Genomic DNA, 22,544 nt, shown 5'->3' on the forward strand with positions numbered 1-22,544 from the left:
CCTAACCATCAGCCTCAAGAAAACAAACATCATGGGACAGGACGTCAGAAATGCTCCATCCATCAATATCGGCAACCACGCTCTGGAAGTGGTTCAAGAGTTCACCTACCTAGGCTCAACTATCACCAGTAACCTGTCTCTCAATGCAGAAATCAACAAGCGAATGGGAAAGGCTTCCACAGCTATGTCCAGACTGGCCAAGAGAGTGTGGGAAAATGGCGCACTGGCACTGAACACAAATGTCCGAGTGTATCAAGCCTGTGTCCTCAGTACCTTGCTCTACGGCAGCGAGGCATGGACAACGTATGTCAGCCAAGAGCGACGTCACAATTCATTCCATCTTCGCTGCCTCCGGAGAATCCTTGGCATCAGGTGTCAGGACCGTATCTCCAACACACAAGTCCTTGAGGCAGCCAACATTCCCAGCATATACATCCTACTGAGCCAGCGGCGCTTGAGATGGCTTGGCCATGCGAGCCGCATGGAAGATAGCAGGATCCCCAACGACACATTGTACAGCGAGCTCGTCACTGGTATCAGACCCACCGGCCGTCCATGTCTCCGCTTTAAAGATGTCTGCAAACGCAACATGAAGTCCTGTGATAAAAACAAGAAATGCTGGAAATACTCAGCTAGTCTGGCAGCATCTGTGGAGAGAGAAGCAGAGTTAATGTTTCGGGTCAGAGACCCTTCTTCGGAACTGGCAAATATTAGAAATGTCAAAGGTTATAAGCAAGTGGGGGTGGGGCAAGAGATAACAAAGGAGGTGGTGTAGATTGGACAAGGTCACGGAGAATAACCAACCAGAAGGTCATGGAGCAAAGGCAAACAATATGTTAATGGTGTGTTGAAAGACAAAGCATTAGTACAGATAGGGTGTTAACAGACTGAAGATTGAACAGCAACAAGCACAAATATGAAAAAAAAAAGTGGGTAAGCAAACTGAACAAACTAAGATGAAATGAAATAAACATACCAAAAAAAAAAAATGTAAAAAAGAAAAATTAACTAAAAATAAAAGTAAAATGTGAGGCTGGTCATGCTCTGGAATTATTGAACTCAATGTTCAGCCCGGCAGGCTGTAGTGTGCCTAATCGGTAAATGAGGTGCTGTTCCTCAAGCTTGCGTTGATGTTCACCGGAACACTGCAGCAATCACCGGACAGAGATGTGAGCATGAGAGCAGGGGGGTGGAAAAAGTGTTGAAATAGCAAGCAACCGGAAGTTCAGGGTCCTGCCCGCGGACTGAGCTGAGGTGTTCCGCAAAGCGGTCACCCAGTCTGTGTTTGGTCTCCCCAGTGTAGAGGAGACCACATTATGAGCAGCGAATACTGTATACTACAATGAAAGAAGTGCAAGTAAAACAATGCCTCACCTGAAAGGAGTGTTTGGGGCCTGGGATAGCAAGGAGAGAGGAGGTAAATGGGCAGGTATTACACCTCCTGCAATTGCAGGGGAAGGTGCCATGGGAAGGGGACGAGGTGGTGGGGGTAATGGAGGGGTGGACCAGGGTGTCGCGGAGGGAACGATCCCTTCGGAATGCTGACAGGGGAAGGGAGGGGAAGCTGCGTTTGGTAGTGGCATCACGCTGGAGGTGGCGGAAATGGCAGAGGATGATCCTTTGGATATGGAGGCTGATGGGGTGGAAAGTGAGGACAAGGGGAACCCTGTCGCGGTTCTGGGAGGGAGGGGAAGGGGTGAGGGTAGAGGTGCGGGAAATCGGCCGGACAGGATTGAGGGCCCTGTCAACAACAGTGGGCGGGAACCCTCGATTGAGGAAAAAGGAAGACATATCAGAAGCGCTGTCATGCAAGATAGCATCACCAGAGCAGATGCGCCGGAGACGAAGAAACTGGGAGAATGGAATGGAGTCCTTCTCTTAGTTTGTTCAGTTTGTTTACCCACTGGTTTTTTTTGCATGTTTGTGCTTGCTGCTGTTCAATCTTCACTCCGTTAACACCCTATCTGTACTAATGCTTTGTCTTTCAACACACCATTAACATATTGTTTGCCTTTGCTCCATGACCTTCTGGTTGGTTATTCTCCGTGACCTTGTCCAATCTACACCACCTCCTTTGTTATCTCTTGCCCCACCCCCACTTGCTTATAACCTTTGACATTTCTAATATTTGCCAGTTCCGAAGAAGGGTCACTGACCCGAAACGTTAACTCTGCTTCTCTCTCCACAGATGCTGCCAGACCTGCTGAGTATTTCCAGCATTTCTTGTTTTTATTTCAGATTTCCAGCATCCGCAGTATTTTGCTTTTATTATGAAGTCCTGTGACATTGACCACAAGTCGTGGGAGTCAGTTGCCAGTGATTGCCAGAGCTGGCAGGCAGCCATAAAGGCGAGGCTAAAGTGTGGCGAGTCGAAGAGACTTAGCAGTTGGCAGGAAAAAAGACAGAAGCGCAAGGAGAGAGCCAACTGTGTAACAGCCCTGACAGCCAACTTTATCTGCAGCGCCTGTGGAAGAGTCTGTCACTCTAGAATTGGCCTTTATAGCCACTCTAGGCGCTGCTTCACAAACCACTGACCACCTCCACGCGCTTACCCACTGTCTCTCGCGACAAGGAGGAGGAGGAGGAAGATGACGAAGACGAAGAAGAATTAGAATTTTGTGAACAAGGATTTACAAAGGGAGAGCTCAACACAGTGTGTTCAAAATTAAACCCTATTACAATAAGACCAGGTGAAGATAGTTACAGACCCCTAGGCACCTTTTGCACCTGGTTGTAAGAGAACAAAAAATAAAAAGGAGTGTTAATAGTTTTAATAAAAGACAAAGCATTAGTCCAGAGAGAACGTTAATGGCAGAATAATGAACAGCTCTATCTGAATGCAAAAACATGAAAAACAAATTTAAGACCGGCACGTGGTTAAAAAATAAAATATAAAAAGGAAAATAAAAATAAAAAAATAGCAGTCATGCTCTGAAATTGTTGAACTCAATGCTGAGTCCAGAAGACTATAGAGTGCATCATCTCCATCATTTATTCTCTCCTGCCCTCCATCCTATCACACACCTTCCCTTTTGTTCTTCTCCACACACACCCATGCCCTTTTCACTTGCTCAAAGTCTATTACATTTCTCACCTTTGCCAATACTGATGAAAGGCAACAGGCCTAAAACATTAACTCTGTTTCTCACTCCACAGATGCTGCCAGACCTGCTGAGTATTTCCAGCACTTTGTTTTTATTTCAGATTGCCAGCCTCTGCAATATTTTGCTCTTAAACTTGTATTGAACCTTGGTTACACCACAATTGGAGTACCGTTAACAATTCTGGTCTCCATATTATAAAAAAGATGTCGAGGCATCGGAAAAGGTGCAAAGAAGATTTACTAGAATGATACCAGAACTGAGAGGTTATACCTGTCAGGAAAGTTTGAACAGGCTGGGGCGCTTTTTACTAGAAAAGAGAAGACTGAGGGGTGCCTTGACACAGGTTTTTAAGATTATGAAAGGGTAGACATTGAGAAGACGTTTCCATTTGCGGGCAAAATCAGAACTTGGTAAAACAAGAGTTAATAATAAATCCAATAGGGAATTCAGGAGAAAGTTCTTTACCCAGATAAGCATCTGAAGAAAAAAATGTGCAAGGCTACAGGGAAAGGGCAGGGAGTGGAACTAGCTGTGTTGCTCTTGCAGAGAGACAACTGGACACAACTGACTGAATTGCCTCCTTCTGTGCTGTAAGCATTTTATCATTCTAGGAGAGTGGTTGGAATGTGGAACTCAAGACCAGATGGTGTGGTTGAGGTGAATAGCATAGATGTCTTTAAGACGAAGTTGATAAGCATATGAGGAAGAAAGAAATAGAAGGATATGTTGATGGTGTTAGAAGAAGGGTGGAAAGAGGCTCATGTGGAGCATAAACATCACCACAGGAGAAGAGGAAACTCTACATTTGTAGTGTAGTTGGAGGGGGGAGGGGGGGTGGGGAAGGGTGAACTCTGAACCCTGTTTCTGTGCTGTAAATACTTTGCAATACTGAAGAGGCCAAGAGGGTGACGATCATAGTGGGCTGAATCTTGTGGTCCCGCCACCAGGAGCGGAAGCGGGCGTAAAAAAATGGGACAAGCAGTCTTTAGTCCGGCGGCTCATTATCATATGCGGGGCACACCCCCTGCCCAATCACATGGCGGCCTCAGTGATGCCGTGAACAGCGTCAACTGTTTCTGTGCAAGTGCTGCCAGCCCTGTGAAGAAACTGCAGTTTCCCCCTTCCAGCACGCCCCTCAACAACTACACCAAAAATACATATTTGCCCCGTTTGCCCCCACCCCCGGCAACTACACTACCAATACAGAGTTGACCCCTTATCTCCCCAACTGCATTGTGCAGAGTTCACCCCTTCACCACACCCCCCACCCCCACACAAAACTACATTACAAATGCAGAGTTCCCCCTTCCCCACCTCAGTGGTGCCAGCTTTCCTTGGATGGGAAAGTGAAGGCACATGAGAGTGCCGCCCTTCACGCTGAAGATCCAGAACTGCAGGTAAGATTACTGCAGATTAGATTTTAATTAATGCAAACAGGTAATCTAAATATGTAAAGATACGTCCTGTCACAGAGTGGCGGAGGGCCCACCACAGAGCTTCCCCGCTGCCAGGAAGATCGGGCCCAGCAATCCCGGTGACGAGTTCCATGGCGGGCTGCTGCCACTGATATCTTCCGACCCCAGCCACCGCTCGCCCCCACCCGCCCCCCTCTCCACGGAACTCAACGTCAGGAGGAGAATACAATCTGTGCAAAACCACCAATGCGAAGTAATAAACACTGGATAAAATAAATTGCTATAAACTGGGATGGGGAAGAAGAAAGGAAACTGTATTTCTGATAGATAATGTTTACTTGGCAACTGCTGGGATGCCAAATGTCATCACAAAGTAAGAGTGAGTTAATATGCTTGATTCCCCCAGTCAGTTCTTGACCATCAGAACATTAAATTGAGGCCACAGAAAGACAATGAGAGAAGGGGATAGTAAAAATAGACATCTCCAGGTCTGCACTTGCACACCCAGTCACTGGCTACAAACCTGGCAGCAGACGATCTACTGTGGGAAACTTAAGAATAGAGTTGTAGAACCACAAGCAGCGACCATCTGTTAGTCATTAAAATATTTGTTTCAAACCCTGTGACACTACAATAGCCAGAGACATACCTTCTCAGTTCATTCATAACTTTAAAAGCTTTTTTCATATGACGAGGATTCACAGTAACGGGACACTGTTTCTCAGAAACATCATCCTTTAGATCGTGACGTTTATGTTGGCATAATTTTGTGCACCTGTAAGAAAAAAAGAGAATTAAATATCCATCAGGGAAGATCCGTAACAAATGAAATGTGACTATTCAGTTAGCTTAGTCCCATTAAGTCAGCCACCTATCAGGAGTCAAACAATTAAACTGGTAATTATATCAGACTACTATGCTCCAGCAAGGCCTCCACATACAGTTAGTTTTATTTGGTAAGGAGGGATTTCAGATATTTAAAAAATTCAAGGAAAGGATTAAACCAAAGCAAACTACATCAAATGTCTGGCATTACCTTGATAAAGCCTCTTTAAAAAAAAACTTCACCAAAACTAAACACAAAAGTGGGTGCAGCATGATTTGTGACATTACCTAATATGGCAGAAACCATTTATCGAAATACTTGATATATTATGCATGTGCGTAGGAAGTGTAAAACTGCCAAGTAAAAGTTCGTGTTGCAGCAGCCGGCAAGGTATAACCAAAATCAGGAACCTCTCAAATACAGGACCAGCATCCCTTTACAAATTTCTAGATTTTGCTGAAACTTCTGAAAATTGTCACTATTATCATCTGACTAAATGGGTCATCACTGCTCAGCAGAAGCCAGAACACTGAATAGTACCTAAAACAAATAACATAATTAGTTGGTAGGTGCACAACCCTACGAGACCTCTGCACTTCATACTCTGGTCTCTTGTGCACCCCAATTTTCATTATCCCACAAGGTGGTGACCATGCCTTCAGCTGCCTAGGCCCCACGCCTTTCTATATCTCTCTCCTTTACGTTACACCTTAGAATCTCCCTCTTTGACCAAGCTTTTGGTCACTTCTCCCAATATGATCTTATATGGCTCAGTGTCAAGCTTTGTCTGATAACGCTGCTGTGAAGTGCCACAGGCTGTTCTTAAACTACGTTACGGGGTTTTTAAAAAAAAACCTGTATGTCTGGAGTACAGAAAACTGATGTTTATCCCCAAATAAACAAATTATTTGGGTTTAGTCATATGGATATTACCCAGACCTGGATATAGTTATTCACAATTGCAAAAAGTTTTAATTTAATGACACCCAATTTTTAGATTTTATCACATGTTCTATAGAACAAGCAAAATTGTATTCTTCTACTTTTAAGCCCTCGAATTTGATCTGGCAGTAGAGGGGATGGAAGATAGAAAATCCATGTCTGTAAAACATATGCCTTCATTAAAGTATATTTTTCCACTAGTCACTAAAATATTCTCCATTTTTGTCCCACTCAAGACCATACATCAAATGCAACCAACCACTTCCCAGGACTTCACCAATGCCATTCTGAGATGGCCACTGTAATAGCCACAGAAGTGACCCTCCTAATAGGCGACATCTGGCCTTCATTCAGCATTTCACTAGTGATGCAGCAGCATAGTTATATGCAGACCAGCAAACGTAAAAGAACATGCACTTACATAGCAACATAGGAATATGCCTGGTACCCTCTAGACCAGGGGTCTGCAACCTGCGGCTCCAGAGCCACATGCAGCTCTTTAACATCTCATTTGCGGCTCCCAACCTTTTCCAGTTGGATCGCATTAAGGTGAAAAAAGCCTAAAAAAAAAATTACGTCAGGAAAAGTAAGAGCCGTGTTTTTATTGTGGGGATAAAAGGCTAATCATTATGCTGCATTCTTACAGTTTCAAATGATTATTTTAACAAAAAACATCATGGTGCTCAAAATAAATTTGTTTGAGTCGTATAGCTACACCAAGGTTTTAGGCAAGTCTTTGATTCGAGGAACAGGTTTTATGGTTGTGACCATTATTGTTTTGAATATAGCTGAGACGATAATTATTCTGAATGTGCAATTCGAAACTTTTTTTTTTAAATCATGAGAATCAACAGCTGAAAAAAATTGTTAAATGTTACATATCTGAAGTTACAGTTTGTTTTGAAGATGACTTTACTGACAAAACTATAGTTAAAAAAGTCAGAAAAAGGATAATTCAGTTCGGTCTTTTTTTCTACTGATATATAATAAATACATGTATTGAATTTCTGTATGAAAATTATGCATTCTACCAGACACTTGGCAATTTACCAAGTATTTGGTTTAGAAATGCTGAAATTTCATCTTTTGTGGCCCCCAATAGTTTTTATTTTTGGCAATTTTTTTTTTATTAAAAGGCTCAAGTTATAAAGGTTGCTGACCCCTACCCTAGACTAATGTTTGTTATAGTTCCAATATCACCTCCAAATCCATGTCTATTTCTCCCGCAACTTCTTGTTTAAATCCCCAAATCAGATTTCCTACCAGCCTACAACAGCGAAACGGCCCTAATCAAATGATGAAAGATATTCTCTGCGATTTTGATCATGAAGCATTAACCCTCCTCATCCCTTCTGTAGCATTTGACTTGTTTGACTACACCACCATCTCCTTGTCCGATTTGGTGGAACTGCCCTTGCTTCGATTCCCAAAGCAGCTCCAGTATAGTTTTTCAGAATCCCCTACCTCGTTCATCTACATATGCATTGGCAACATACTCCACAGACACGGAGTCAGCTTCCACTGCCTCGGTGATGTCAGATGTCAAAAGAGCTGCAATTTCATCCAGCTAAACATTGGGAAGACCAAAGCCATCATCTTTGGCTTCTGGAACAAACTCTGTTCCCTTATCACTGATATCATCCTCCTCTCCCCCCACCCCCAGCTACTGCCTCTGACTGAACCAACTGTTCACAATCGTGACATCATATTCAACTCTATGCTATCCTTTTAACAGTGTTACGACCAGGTGAGAAAGGTGTCTAGGGTTCCCTCTCAGCCTTCACCTTGTCTTACTATAACAGGGTTTTATTTTTAAACATACAGTTTTTTGCTCCCCCTTTGTGAAGCCTTGTTCACTGCTTTCCAATTATAAGGCAAAGAAACCAGCACAAACAGGCTTAAGTTTAAAGAAGAAAAGTTGAAATTTATTAAACTTAAACTCTAATGCGATTGACGCCTACAGATACATGATGTGCCCGCGCTAGCATGCATACATGATACACACATGCAAATAGAGACAGAAAAGAGAAGAAAAAAAAGTGGAAAAATTTGAGGCAAAATCTGAAGAGTTTTTGTTACGGTTCTTCGAGCTCACTGTAGAATCCTTGATTGTAGGTAGATCGTGCTTTTCGTTGGGACCCAGTATTCTTGTTAAACCTTGTTCGCTGTAGGAGACTTTCTTGCTTGGTGTTCATGTGTCTTCAGTGGATTCAGAGGCTTGTGAGAGAGATGGGAGCAGATAGGAGAGATCTTCTCAGTCCAGGAGCAGTCAGTCCTAGTTCAAACAAACAGTTTCTACAATTCAGAAAACCCCAGGTTGCCAAGCAGGTTAGTCATGTGACTGACTGCTCTGCCCACGTCTTGGATTGTATCACCTTAGCAGTCTCTGCAATGCTCCTCTTACACACAATACCTGGTGATCAAGGTCCATTGTGGGTTGAATGCGTCAGGGAATGGTCCTTTTTCCTTCCAATCACTATGTTAATATGCAAATGCCTTTTCCAGCCACAGATGATCTGTTTAACAAATCTTTTCTTCACTCCAGTAACAGTTTAAAATCAATGTCCATGACAAAATTAATGTGCCTTATTCTTGGCAGATGGGGGCCTAGCATGACATCAGCATGTCCTCTCCATCACAAAGACAGCCTACTTCCACCTGCACAATATTGCCTGCTGCCACTCTGACCACAGCCAGTCTGCTGCTGAAAACTTCATTCATGTCTTCATCACCTCCGGCTTAACCATTTCATTGTTCTCCTGGCCAGCCTTCCATCCTCTACCATTTGTCAACTTCAGCTCATCTAAAAATCTGTCACTTGTATCGAGCCCATAGTCAGTTTCACTCGCCCATCACTCTGTCCTCACTTACCTACATTGACTTCTGGTACCTAAACCCTTCAAAATTAAAATTCTCATCACCTCTTCCACATACATTCTTCATACTTCTGATTCTGGCATCTTGTGCATCTACCCCTTCCTTCCGAAGGATGCTTTTAGCTGTCTAAATTCCATTCCTTGGAATTTACTGCCAATCACTTAATGCTCCTGACAGCACAGTGGTTAGCACCGCAGCCTCACAGGTCCAGCGACCCAGGTTCGGTCCTGGGTACTGCCTGTGTGGCGTTTGCAAGTTCTCCCTGCGAGCGCGTGGGTTTACGCCGGGTGCTCCGGTTTCCTCCCACAGCCAAAGACTTGCAGGTTGGTAGGTAAATTGGCCATTGTAAATTGCCCCTTGTGTAGGTAGGTGGCAGGAGGATGGTGGGGATGTGGTAGGGAATATGGGATTGATGTCGGATTAGTATAAATCGGTGGTTGTTGGTTGGCACAGACTCGGTGGGCCGAAGGGCCTGTTTCAGTGCTGTATCTCTCTATGACTCCTCTTGATATTTCACAATATCCTCCTTCAGGGATAGCCTCCGCCTAAAACAGATTTCATGCTTACCTGTTAGAGAAATTTCCAAACAAGTTTGTGAAGAAGACACTAAGACTAGGAGGCTTTGGTGGAGGCTGTTTATTGCTTGCCACAAAGCTAACTTCTCCACTCCGAACACCACCCAGCCAGTGCTGGTTGATTCTTCTTTATATGTACATCAGAGTACAATTAACTAATCAACGCCCAACACCTGTTCACACTATTATCTTCAACTACTAGGTATTTAACATTCATTAACAGAATGTATCAGACACCAACAGATTGAATGCATACAACAAAAAGACAAAATAATGATACATTTTTCATCTTACATTATACCATCAACCTTCAATAGCACCATCCATTAACATGCTGTATATTCCCCCCCCATTTAAAAAAAACTTGTTTAAAGAATTACAAAGCAATCTTAACATTAAAAAATTTCCATGTTTTCGTAACTCATCATAACACAAGATGGCCCTCTTAGAGGACATCCAACAATTTCTTTGAACAAGCACCTCTCTTCGTAAAATAATCAGACAACCCATTTTATTTTGGAAATTTATTTTCTTCCCAACATTTCTTTTATACTCGCGAGATCAATCTTCAACCTCTTTTGCATGATACTTTTTGTCGAAATGGACATTGTCCCAGGGAGAATGGTTATCTATATAACTTCCAAGGGAAAATTTTCTCTGATTGCCCCTTAAACGAAAATTTCTTTAAAATACCTGATAAATACATACCCTTATCTATCGCTTCTATCAATGCAAGAGTCTCAGCAGCTAAGGTGCTTTTAACGATCCTCTTTATTTTCTTTAATTTCCAGGCTAATGGGCAACATTTATGATTACTTCCCATCAAAAATATAATGAACCCTGCTGCGCTCGAATAACCATTGGGAAGATTAGCATGTCATTTCACTAAAAATGACTAATTTCATTTCTTCTGGGTCACCCAATGCTGGGAACATGAGTGTAAATTTGTCAAAACTCAATCTCTTCAATGTCTTATTTGCTTTCAGCTCTTCCCCAACAGTAGCATGGTTCAGCATGGTGCTCAATTCTAATACATTATAGCAAGCATCCAACCTAGTTTGTGTGCAGAACCAGTTTAATTGCCCGATTAAGCTCCTTAACTGATCTGCTTCTTCCTTGGTTGTAGAGTCTTCCTTTTGTGAGGATCTGGCCCAATTTATTGGGATCCTATTAACATTCTCTGTTGATTTAGGGTTATCCCAACTTAGTCCGCCTAATATTCAACCCTATATATTTAAAAGCTCCAGAAGCCAGACTTCCAATTTTATGTTCCTTTATAACTTTATCTAACACAGATTTCTCACATGCTGCAGATCCTTCCCACAGAAAATCGTCTACATGCATCAAGAAAGTGCCTGCTAGTTTTTCTTCATAGTACCAATAAAACATTGCCGGATCTGCTTTTAGCTGAATACAAATAGCTTTTAGTAGGACGGACCCAACTGAAAAATACCACACCCTGGATGCATTGTTTAGCCCACAATCACACTTGTTTAGCTTCCATAATTTCCCCTCTATCTCCAGCTTCTTTTGGTGGCTTTAAAAATACTTCCCTTTGAAATTGCTCCCCTTGCAAAAATCCTGCTTTGATGTCAATGGATTTACATTCCCAGGAATGTGTCGCTAAAAGGGCTAGGAAAATCCTCAGACTTGTTTTTCCTGCTGTTTGGGGAGTCTACTAATTGCCTGGTCACCGAGTCGTTCCTCAAATCCCCGAGCTACAAGTCTGGCCCTAGCTTTAGACGTACCATCTGGAAGTACTTTCTCTGCACAGATCCATCTATGGGACAATGTTGGTTGTCCTCTATCTGGCACCTCTGTGTATATGCTAAACTCTCCCAAACTCCGTCAAGCTCCGTTATGCATCCTTTACCAACTTACCATCTTACTTGTTAGTAGTCCTAGAGCTTCTCGACAAGGGCTCCTACTTCTTGTAGTGCTCTTTGCTTGCTCTCTGGTCCTTACTCCTGTGAAACCACATTCCCCTACTAGATTTCCTATCCCTTTCTGAACTACTACTCCACCTGTCCCTCCTACGACCAGACTTCCTTTCGCAAGTTTGTGACCTTTTCCTTGGACTATGATCATTATCAGGCCCACTGTCTGAACTTGAACTACACTGTCTGGCCTTCCACATTTTTTACTTCCTTCTGCCAATCTATACGTCTGATAGCCTGTCCCTTGTCTCGTACATTCAGCCAATGTTTGTATTTCCCTCTGGCCTTTCCTGCCCTTCCTATAATGGTGGCTTCCCTCCGTTCACTAGCCCCTTCTGCCATATGCGTCACTCTAGTCGAACTTTGGGATAAATGGCCTTATCTTGATCTTCACTGATCAATTGGTCCACTCTCAGTCAGTCCGTTATCTGCCACAATCTGTTGCTCATATAGATGCAACATATGTGCATGCGAAGTACATGGTGCAGTACCAGTATCCATCATTTGTTCAGATTCTGTCAATGTATAATCAGTGCCAATAAGCCACGAGGAATGTATTCTAACAGTTTGGTTGCTATGTTGCAAAATTACTGTTTTGCCATCAATAACTATAACTTTTCCTGGGCCTCTCCATTCTTTCTGTCCCCGGTATTAAATTTATTTTCTGATGGCCTGATCAGACATCTCAAAGTTCTCCTGATTTTTTCTGAAACCTCTGCTTTAATAAATGCTCTTCTCCCAGCATGCATGGCATTTAAATGTTCCGCAAAAATTGAAGTACTTGTAGCCCCCTCTAAAGACAGGGGATGATCCCACATTACCGAAGGTATTTTCATATTCCTGCCATAAACTAATTGATATGAGCTGTAGCCCCCAACCATTTGGAGCATGTTTTTCACATGTACTGCCCAGGCCAGAGCAATAGTCAATTTACAATTTGGGGGTTGGTCTGCTAAAATTTTTCGAAGCATTTTGTCAATCACGGCATGATTTCTCTCACAAATCCCATTACTAAAAAAGGACTTTCTGCTGCAGTGTGCATTGCTACAATATTCATATTTTCACACACAGTCCTCACTCATCATTGGCAAATTCTCCTTCATTGTCAGTTGGAAATCTCACTGGTGCTCCCAGTCCCAATCCTATCCATCTTTCCATTATCTTGTCCACTATTACATTTTTGTCTTCACTATAAACTACCGTTGACAGACTGAATCTAGTTACTATGTCTATAAAAAATGTAGAAGAAATATGTTTTTGTCCTTATCCCATACCTTCAAGTCCATCTCTATGGTTTCATTAAAGTCCCTTGCTAATGGGAGACTCACTGTGGGTCCCAATGACATCCTCCTGTTACTTTTTTTATATCGATATCGCATTTTTCACAGCTATCCTTGATAAGTTTAATGTAGTCATCATCTATTACCCCTGCATCTTTTAACAGGATCTTCAACCTATGACAAGATGGATGTGCAAACTGTTGATGTACTTTTGAAACAAATTGCCTTTTCTCCTTTAAAATCCTACCCCCGGAATACATGAATACTAGCATCCTACTTCGAGATGTCGCTATAGGAATACAATAATGTCCCAACTGTGTAAACTGCAAAGCTACAGATTTCCCAAAGACAATCGCCTTATCATGCTCCACATCCAATTTCATCTGAGCCTTTTTCATAGACTGTTTACTTAACTGCAAAAGGTATTTCACTGGATACTACATCTGTACTAATAAAATGGTTTACCCCTGCTATTTTACACAGAATTACCACTCTTTTTAGTGATTTCAATGTGTTGTCATCCCCAAACCTGAAAGAGGTAGAACGGTCATAATTTTTGACCTTACTTCAGTCTTCCTTACTTAAAAGGTTCCATGTAAAACTTAACCAGTCCACTCCACATTCCATGGACGTACACCCACTGTCTAGTGCTGCGCAATTGAATGACTCTGCAACTCGGACACTCATTACTGGACTGAAGCTTCTCGTGGCCAGTACAATTCCTTCTGATTGATCAGTAGCGTCATCCTCGCCTTCCGAACCTTCCACGCCATGTGTCATCTCAAAAACCCTCATTCCATTTTGGACAATGCAACACATAATGATACTTTGAGTCACATTGGAAACACCTGTTGACCACCCCTTGGTTATTTCTGGGGTTCATCCTTCTGCCATAATTGCCCAATTCCTGCCATCTGTTATAGCTGCCAAAAGAGTGCTGATACTCAGTCTCTTTGTTTGTAATTCTGTTTTCATACGGACGTCTGGTCCCTACAATGGAATGGCCTCAATGCTGTTAGCATTGTATCCTCCACCTTCGGTGTCACCCCTGAAGAGCCCATTTGCGCCATGAAAGTGGCCGGAAAGGAATGTTTTCCCGAAGGTTTTTTCAGGGCAGATACCTGATCAAAAAGTATCTCTCTTTCTTTGATACCAAGTCCTGTTAATACCAAGAGCCTGTCCATGTTCAATATCCTAGCACAATCCAACAATTTGAAGGCAAGTGCTGATCTAGGAATTTCGAAGTCGAATTGCTGTAACCTTACAAATTGTCAGTTGAACGCCGTAATATATTCTTTCATGAAAGAACCATCCATTTTTCTAAATTTATCAAAGTTCGACCACGCCTCATAGGCACTCAATATGTCATCCTTCACATAATTTTTATCCATAAATTATGAGAGGCTGTCCAAACCTTCCTCACTGACCAAATGATGAGCCTCTAGCTCAGAGAACACCTTGCCCCTGATCTGGCTTCTGGCAGGAAGTGACAGTGCAAAGACTATTCCTTGCTTCCTTTTTGGTAAAGATGTAACCCGTGTCCATAGATCAACTTAATTCTTCCATTGATCGTAAGGTTCGGCTTCACGAAACTGCAGTGGAAAACCATATCCCGACATCTTACACCTGATTTCAGTCATTTTTCTTCAAAAATAACAACTCCAATTGCAGACTTCTCAAAAAAAAACTGCAATTCTAATCTCCTGTCTGAAAACAAATCTGAGTCTCCAATCTTCACTTTCAGGCAACCATCCTCTGCTACCAATGTTAGAGAAACTTCCAACCCTGTTTGTGAAGAAAACACTGAGACTAGGATGCTTTGCTGGAGACTGTTTATTGCTTGCCACAGAGCTTACTTCTCCACTCCAAATACCACCCAGCCAGTGCTGGTTGATTCTTCTTTATATGTACATCCGAAAACAATTAACTAAATCAACACCCAACACCTGTTCACCCTATTACCTTCAACTACTAGGTATTTAACATTCATTAACAGAATTTATTAGACACCAACATTACCAGGCTGTAATTTCCAGGACCGTCCTTTTGCTGTTTCTGAAATATTAATGAAATGCTCCTTCCTCTCCTGTTCTTTGTACAGTTCCCAATTCTAATGATTGTCTGAAGATACCAAGGCGACCATTTTGTCAACCATTTCTTCTGTACCTGTGTGGGCAAGCCATTTGGGCCCCAGCACATATCCACTTTCTTCCATGAATGCTGATACAGAAAAAAAATGTTCAAGGTATCCGCCATTTTCCGATTATGACCAATGTTCCCTCCAATTTTTCTCTGTTGTGCGTGGCCTGTTTTTTGCACTGAATGGTCCCTCTCAGATAGCTGCACAGCCACGCTTGTTCACTTGTTAAAGGGAATGTTGGTTTTGCATGACCTGTTTATTTTACTGTGCGATACGTTGCAGATTGCTGCGAAGCCTAGAGGACACATTAGCTACCACATATCTTCATTGTTTCCAACAGTGAGTACACCACAGAAACAAAACTCAAGCAATTTACAACTGCAATCTGAATCCCAAGATTTTAGTCTTGATTTCATAGAGTCATAGAATCGTACAGCATAGAAACAAGCCCTTCGGCCCACCGCCTCCATGTCGACCATAATGCCTGTCTATACTAATCCCACCTGCCTGCATTAATTCCATATCCCTCTATGCCTTGCTCATTCAAGTACCTGTCCAGATGCCTCTTAAATGTCGCTACTGTTCCTGCCTCCACCACCTTCTCAGGCAGCTCATTCCAGATACCCACCATTCTTTGTGTGAAAAATTTACCTTTGATCCCCTTTAAAACTCCTCCCTCTCACCTTAAACCTATGCCCTCTAGTTTTAGTCACCCCTACCATGGGAAACAGACTCTGGCTATCTACCCCATCTATGCCTCTCATAATTTTATATACCTCGATCATGTCCCCTCTCAGCCTCCTTTGCTCCAGGGAAAACAGACCCAGCCTATCCAATCTCTCTTTATAACTCAAGCTCTCCAAACCAGGCAACATCCTTGTGAATCTTTTCTGCACCCTCTCTAGCTTAAGTCACATCTTTCCTGTAGTGCGGCGACCAGAACTGCACACAGTACTCCAAAAGCAGCCTAACCAAAGTTTATGTACAACTGTAACATGACGTCCCAACTCTTGTACTTAATGCCTCGGCCGATGAAGGCAAGCATGCCATATGTCTTCTTCACCACCCTGTGTTGCCACTTTCAGAGAACTATGTACTTGCACCCCAATGTCTCTCTGCTGAACAACACTCCCCAGGGCCCTGCCATTCACTGTATATGTCCTGCCCTGGTTTAACTTCCCAAAATGCATCACTTCACACTTGTCTGCGTTAAATTCCATTTGCCACTCCCTTGCCCACTTTCCCAGTTTATCTATATCCTGTTGTAACCTTAGACAACCTTCTTCCTGTCCACTATACCACCAATTTTGGTGTCATCTGCAAACTTACTAATCATGCCCCCTACATTCACATCCAAGTCATTAATATATATGATAAACAACAGAGGGCCCAGCACCGATCTTTGCAGCACACCACTGGTCACCAGCCTCCAATCGGAAAAACAACCCTCCACTACCACCCTCTGCCTCCTATCACCAAGCCAATTTTGTATCCAATTTGCTAGCTCACCCTGGATCCCACGCGTTCAAACCTTCCAGACCAGCCTACCATGCAGGACCTTGTCAAAGGCCTTGCTAAAGTCCATGTAGACAACGTCCATCGCCCTGCCCTCGTCAATCCTCTTGGTCAGCTCCTCGAAAAACTCAATCAAATTCGAGAGACATGATTTCCCACGCACAAAGCCAGGCTGACTATCCTTAATCAGACCATGCTTTATCAAATGCTTATAAATCCTGTCTCTCAGAATCCCTTCCAATAACTTTCCCACCAGTGATGTAAGGCTCACCGGCCTGCAATTCACTGGCTTATCCCTGCTCCCCTTCTTAAATAAAGGCACAACATTAGCTAGCCTCCAGTCTTCCAGTACCTCACCCGTGGCTAATGATGATACAAAAATCTCTGCCAAGACCCCAGCAATCTCACTCCAAGCTATTTTTAAAAATTATATATACAAAGGAGATCGCTTTTTATGACAACAGCCATTGTCAGTGCTATTGTTGAAATCCAGTACATTCCACACTATTGATGCACAACGATTCACACGGAAAAATTAATGGCAGATTTAAGGCAAGGATACTTTATATTTTTTATTAATGATGTAGATGTTGGTGACATGATCAGCAAATTTGCAGATGATACCAAGATCTGGGTGAGTGTTAAGACTGTAGACAATGCATTTAGAAATTTAGACTTTTAGAAAGGGTTGTCGCCGGGTGCTCCGGTTTCCTCCCACAGCCAAAGACTTGCAGGTTGATAGGTAAATTGGCCATTGTAAATTGCCCGTAGTGTAGGTAGGTGGTAGGGAATATGGGATTACTGAAGGGTTAGTATAAATGGGTGGTTGTTGGTCGGCACAGACTCAGTGGGCCAAAGGGCCTGTTTCAGTGCCGTATCTCTAAATAAAAAAATAAATAAATAAAATAGTCAAGAGTCAACATGGCTTTATGAAAGGGAAATAGTGTTTTGACAAATTACAGTTCTTTGAGGATGCAACAAGCAGGATGGATAAAGGGGACCCAGTAGATGTAGTGTATTTGGATTTCCAAAAGACATTCTATAAAGGAGTCACAGAAAAAATTACTACACAAGATAAGAGCTCATGGTGTTGCGGGTAACATATTAGCATGGATAGAGGATTAGCTAACTAACAGGAAAGAGAGAGTCAGGATACGTGAGGCATTTTCAGGTTGGTATACTCTAACTAGTGGAGTGCCACAGGGATCAGTTCTGCGGCCTCAACTATTTACGATCTATATTAATGACTTGGATGAAGGGATGGGGTGTATTGTAGCCAAATTTCCAGACAATACAAAGTTAGGTAGGAAAGCAAGTAGTGAGGAGGACCCAAAATGTCTGCAAAGAGACATAGACAGGTTGAGTGACCAGGCAAAACATTGGCAGATGGAGTATAATATGGGAAAATGGGAGGCTGGCCACTTCGGCAGAAAGAAAAGAAAAGTAGAATATAATTTTCAAGAAGAGAGACTGCAGATACAACTGCAGTACAGAGGGATCTGGGTGTCCTTGTACATGAAATCACAAAGTTAGTATGCAAGTACAGCAAGTAATTTGGAAGGCAAATGGAATGTTGGCATTTATTGCAAGGGGGATGGAGTATAAAAGTAGGGAAGTCTTGCTACAACTGTAGAGGGCATTGATGAGACCACACCTAGCATACTGTGTACAGTTTTGGTCTCCGTACTCAAAGAGGGATATACATGCATTGGAAGCAGTTCAGATAAGGTTCACTAGGCTGATTCCTGGGATGAAGGAATTGTCTTATGAGGAAAGGTTCAGCAGGTTAGGCCTATACTCATTTGAGTTTAGAAAAATGAGAGGTGAACTTATTCAAACATGCAAGATTCTGAGGGGGCAGGAATCTAGAACTAGGGGGCACAGTTTGAAAATAAGGGGTCTCCCATTTAAGAGAGTGATGACGAGTAATTTCTTCTCTCAGAGGGTCAATAATCTCTGGAATTCTCTTCCCCAGAGACCAGTGGAGTCTGGATCACTAAATACAGTCAAGGCTGAGTTAGACAGATGTTTGATCTACAAGACAGTCAAGGGTTATGGGGGACAGGCTGGAAAGTGGATTTAAGGCCACAATCAGATCAGCCATGATCTTAGTAAATGGCGAAGCAGGCTCAAGGGGCTGAATGGCCTACTCCTGCTCCTATTTCTTATGTTCAGGCAGATCTTTGATGTGTTGGAAGATTGGATTCATGACTTGCAAATGATGTTTAACTTGGAAAACTGCAGTGAAATGCACGTGGGCAGGGCAAATGCTCAATATATATACACCCTTCAGCAAAAAGCATTAAAGGTGGTGGAGAAAGAAAGAGACCTCCATATTCTAGTACATAGATCTCTAAAGATGCTTGAACAATACCATGAAGCAAGAGCTAGAGTAATAGGGTGTTGGGGTGCATTCATAGGACAATTGATTATAAGACGAGGCACACTATTTTGCACTTGTATAAGTCTTTAGTCAGACCTCACTTGCAATACTGTGTCCAGTTTTGGTCTCCTCACATAGTGGGCGATATTGAAGCTTTGGAAAGGCTGCAAAGGAAGGCCACTTGACTACTTTGACAGTTTGATCCAATTAAATAGATTAAGGAGGACTAGGGGGTTACAATCTTAAGTTGTATAGAAGACCAAATCTAGATTAGATGTCAGGAGATTGTGGTTGTTCAAGGCCAATGCTGCACGAGTTCCTCAGGGCAGTGTCCTATGCCCAGCCATCTTCAGCTGCTTCATCAATGACCTTCCGTCCATCATAAGGTCAGAAGTGGGGATGTTCGCTGATGATTGTATGATGTTCAGCACCATTCCTCACTCCTTGGATACGGAAGCCCATGTCCATATGCAGCAAGACCTGGACAACACTTGGGCTTGGGCTGATAAGTGGCAAGTAACATTCGCACCACATAAGTGCCATGCAATAACCATCTCAAACAAGAGAGAATCTAATTGCCTTCCCTTGATGGTCAGTGGCATTACCATCGCTGAATCCCCCACTAACATCCTGGGGGTTACCATTAACAAGAAACTGAACTGAAGCAGCCACATAAATGCTGTGGCGACAAGAGCAGATCAGAGGCTAGGAAGTCTGCAGCGAGTAACTCACCTCTTGACTCCCCAAAGCTTGTCCACCATCTACAAGGCACAAATCAGGAGTGTGATGGAATACTTTCCACTTGCCTGGATGGGTGCAGCTCCAACAACATTCAAGCAGCTTGACATCATCCAGGAGAAAGCAGCCCGCTTGATTAGCACCCCATCCACCACCTTCAACACCGATGCACAGTGGCAACAGTGTGTACCATTTACAAGATGCACTGCAGCAACTCACCAAGACTTTTTCGACAGCATCTTCCAAACCCACGGCCTCTACCACCTAGGTGGTCAGGGCAGCAGATGCATGGGAACGCCACCACCTGCAAGTTTCCCTCCAAGCCACACTGACTTGGAACTATATCACCAACCTTCACAATCGCTGGGTCAAAATCCTGGAACTCCCTTCCCAACAGTAAGTACTGTTGGTGTACCTACATCCCAAGGACTGCGGCAGTTCAAGAAGGCAGCTCACCACAATTTTCTCAAGGGCAATTAGGGATGGGCAATAAATGCTGGCCTAGCCAGTGACACCCACATCCCATGAATGAATTTTTTAAAAATTGAGTAATAACACATAGATTACTGAAAAATTCTAGTTGGTACATTAAAAAGACTTGCATTTATATAGAGTCTTTCACAACCACAGGATTTCCAAAAGCACTTTTACAGCCATCAAGTACTTTTGAAGTGCAGTCACTGCTGTAATGCAAGAAACAGCGGCCAATTTCTGCACAGTTAACCTCCCACAAACAACAATGTGGAAATGATTAGATTATCTGTTTATTGGTGTTGATTGAGGGATAAGTATTAGCCAGGACAGCATGGATAACTCCCTGCTCTTCTTCGAAATAGTGCCATGGGATTTTGTACATCCACCTGAGGGGGCAGACAGGGCCTCAGTTTAACATGTCAACCAAAAGACAGCACCTCCGACAGCGCCGCACTCCCTCAGTACTGCACTGGAGCGTCAGCCTAGATTTTCTGCTCAAGACCCTGGAGTGGACTTTCTGACTCAGGTGAGCGTACTACCCAGTGAGCCACAAATGGTACTACAAAACGCTTAACAGTAAAGGCGAAATTCATTATCTTTGTTATTCATTACAATATAGCAGTCTTTTCAGGTTTGTTCTGAATGTATGCTGCAGCAATTGTTTTTGGAAAGTCAGTGAATTTGCAGTTTACCCAGTCTGGGTATCATTGTACCCCTTAACAAAACCTGATGCTTCTAGTCAGAGTGTTAGAGAAGTATTAATGGCATCAGGAGTTAAGAATCAGAGAGATAAAATGCTAAATGTCTTAAAGTTACATAGACAATTTGCTCATCCTTCTTGTCAGAGATTAAAAACCCTGCTAAGGGGATGCAGGTATGAGTGAAGATTATATAAGGATAATAGAAGAGATTAGTGAAAAGTGTGAAATCTGTAAAAAGTATCAGCGGACACCATCACGTCCTATTGTAGCCTTCCATCGGCACGTGACTTTAATGAGGTGGTTGCCATGGATTTTAAGATGTGGGACAAAGACAAGAATATTTTCATTCTACATTTTATAGATTTAGCAACTAGATTTAATCTTTCTACAATAATAAACAGCAAGGACAAAAAGGGCGATTTTCGACAAAATTATGGAGAAATGGATGCGGACTGGACTTGGGGCACCAGCTCAATTTCTGACTGATAATGGAGGGGAATTTGCCAAAGATGACAAGTTCAGAGACATGTGTGAAAACATGAACATTATGGTTATGAATACTACAGCTGAAAGTCCTTTCAGCAATGGACTCTTGTGAAAGGAATCACGCAGTGGTTGATGAAATGCTGCATAAAATCTTAGTTGACCAGCCAAATTGCAAGTTGACAACTGTCCTGGCATGGGCGGTTCATGTGAAGAATATGCTCCAGATGGCTGGAGGATATAGTCCCTATCAATTGGTCTATGGGCAGAATCCCAAATTGCCTTCTGTACTGTGCAACTGTCCTCCTGCTCTAGAAGGTGCTACAATTAGTTCAATTTTTTCTGCACATCTGAATGCTTTACGTGCAGGGAGACGAGCTGTCATCGAGGCAGAGGTCTCTCGAGAAAATTCGGACAGCTGTAAGGTATTGTATAAGGCCATCTGAGGCAGAATTTAATTCAGGAGATTTAGTGTATTATAAAAGCGAGGGTCGTAGGGAATGGAAGGGCCCTGGTAGGGAAATCCGTCATGATAGGACAAGACAGTAGTTATCAAGCATGGAAATCAAACTGTTAAGGTTCATTCCTCGCGACTGATCAGGGTTGATTACAAAATCTCAGAATCTGAGCAGTTGATAGAGGGAAATAATGCACCTTGTACCTCAAATACTCATGTGTTTTGTGACAAAGGTCCTCAGGAACAGAATGACGTAGATCAAGGGTTGGAGAGTATAGAGAGGGATCATGATGCTCAAGAAAGAGCTATCGCATCCAAAGGACAATTGCCCCGAGTAGGTATTCGAGTGACATATATTCCAAAGGGGTCTAATAGATGGAGGGATGCAACAATTGTGGGAAGTGCAGGAAAATCTACAGGTATGTTTAAATAGTGTTTAAATGTTCAAGATTATGGCCAAGAAGCAAGGCCCATAGACTGGCAGATGGGGTGAATGAATGGAGGGTAAGAAAGTGCAGTGCAAGTTCTAATAGCGAGTCTGAAAGTGAATCTTGCATAAGGAAGCGATCACATACTGCAGAAAGAGCTCCAATAATGTGCGAGGGAGATCTTTTAGCACTTTGATGTCTTTCGGGACTACTGCTAGCAGTGGCCATAGTTTGAGCAGATTCCACAATGAAACGAAAGCCAGAGTGCA

At 42.8% G+C, this 22,544-nt stretch overlaps 1 protein-coding gene across 1 annotated transcript in view; it reads right to left on the reverse strand.

Annotated features, from left to right (window-relative positions):
• Positions 1–22,544, reverse strand: part of klhl2 (kelch-like family member 2) — a 140,412-nt gene that overhangs the window by 100,245 nt on the left and 17,623 nt on the right. Inside the window, 1 exon segment of the mRNA XM_068040030.1 lies at positions 5,169–5,294. Within this exon segment, the coding sequence (XP_067896131.1) occupies positions 5,169–5,294 (126 nt within the window).

This window comes from Heterodontus francisci, chromosome 1 (assembly GCF_036365525.1).
Source record: "Heterodontus francisci isolate sHetFra1 chromosome 1, sHetFra1.hap1, whole genome shotgun sequence".
NCBI classification, from domain to species: domain Eukaryota; kingdom Metazoa; phylum Chordata; class Chondrichthyes; order Heterodontiformes; family Heterodontidae; genus Heterodontus; species Heterodontus francisci.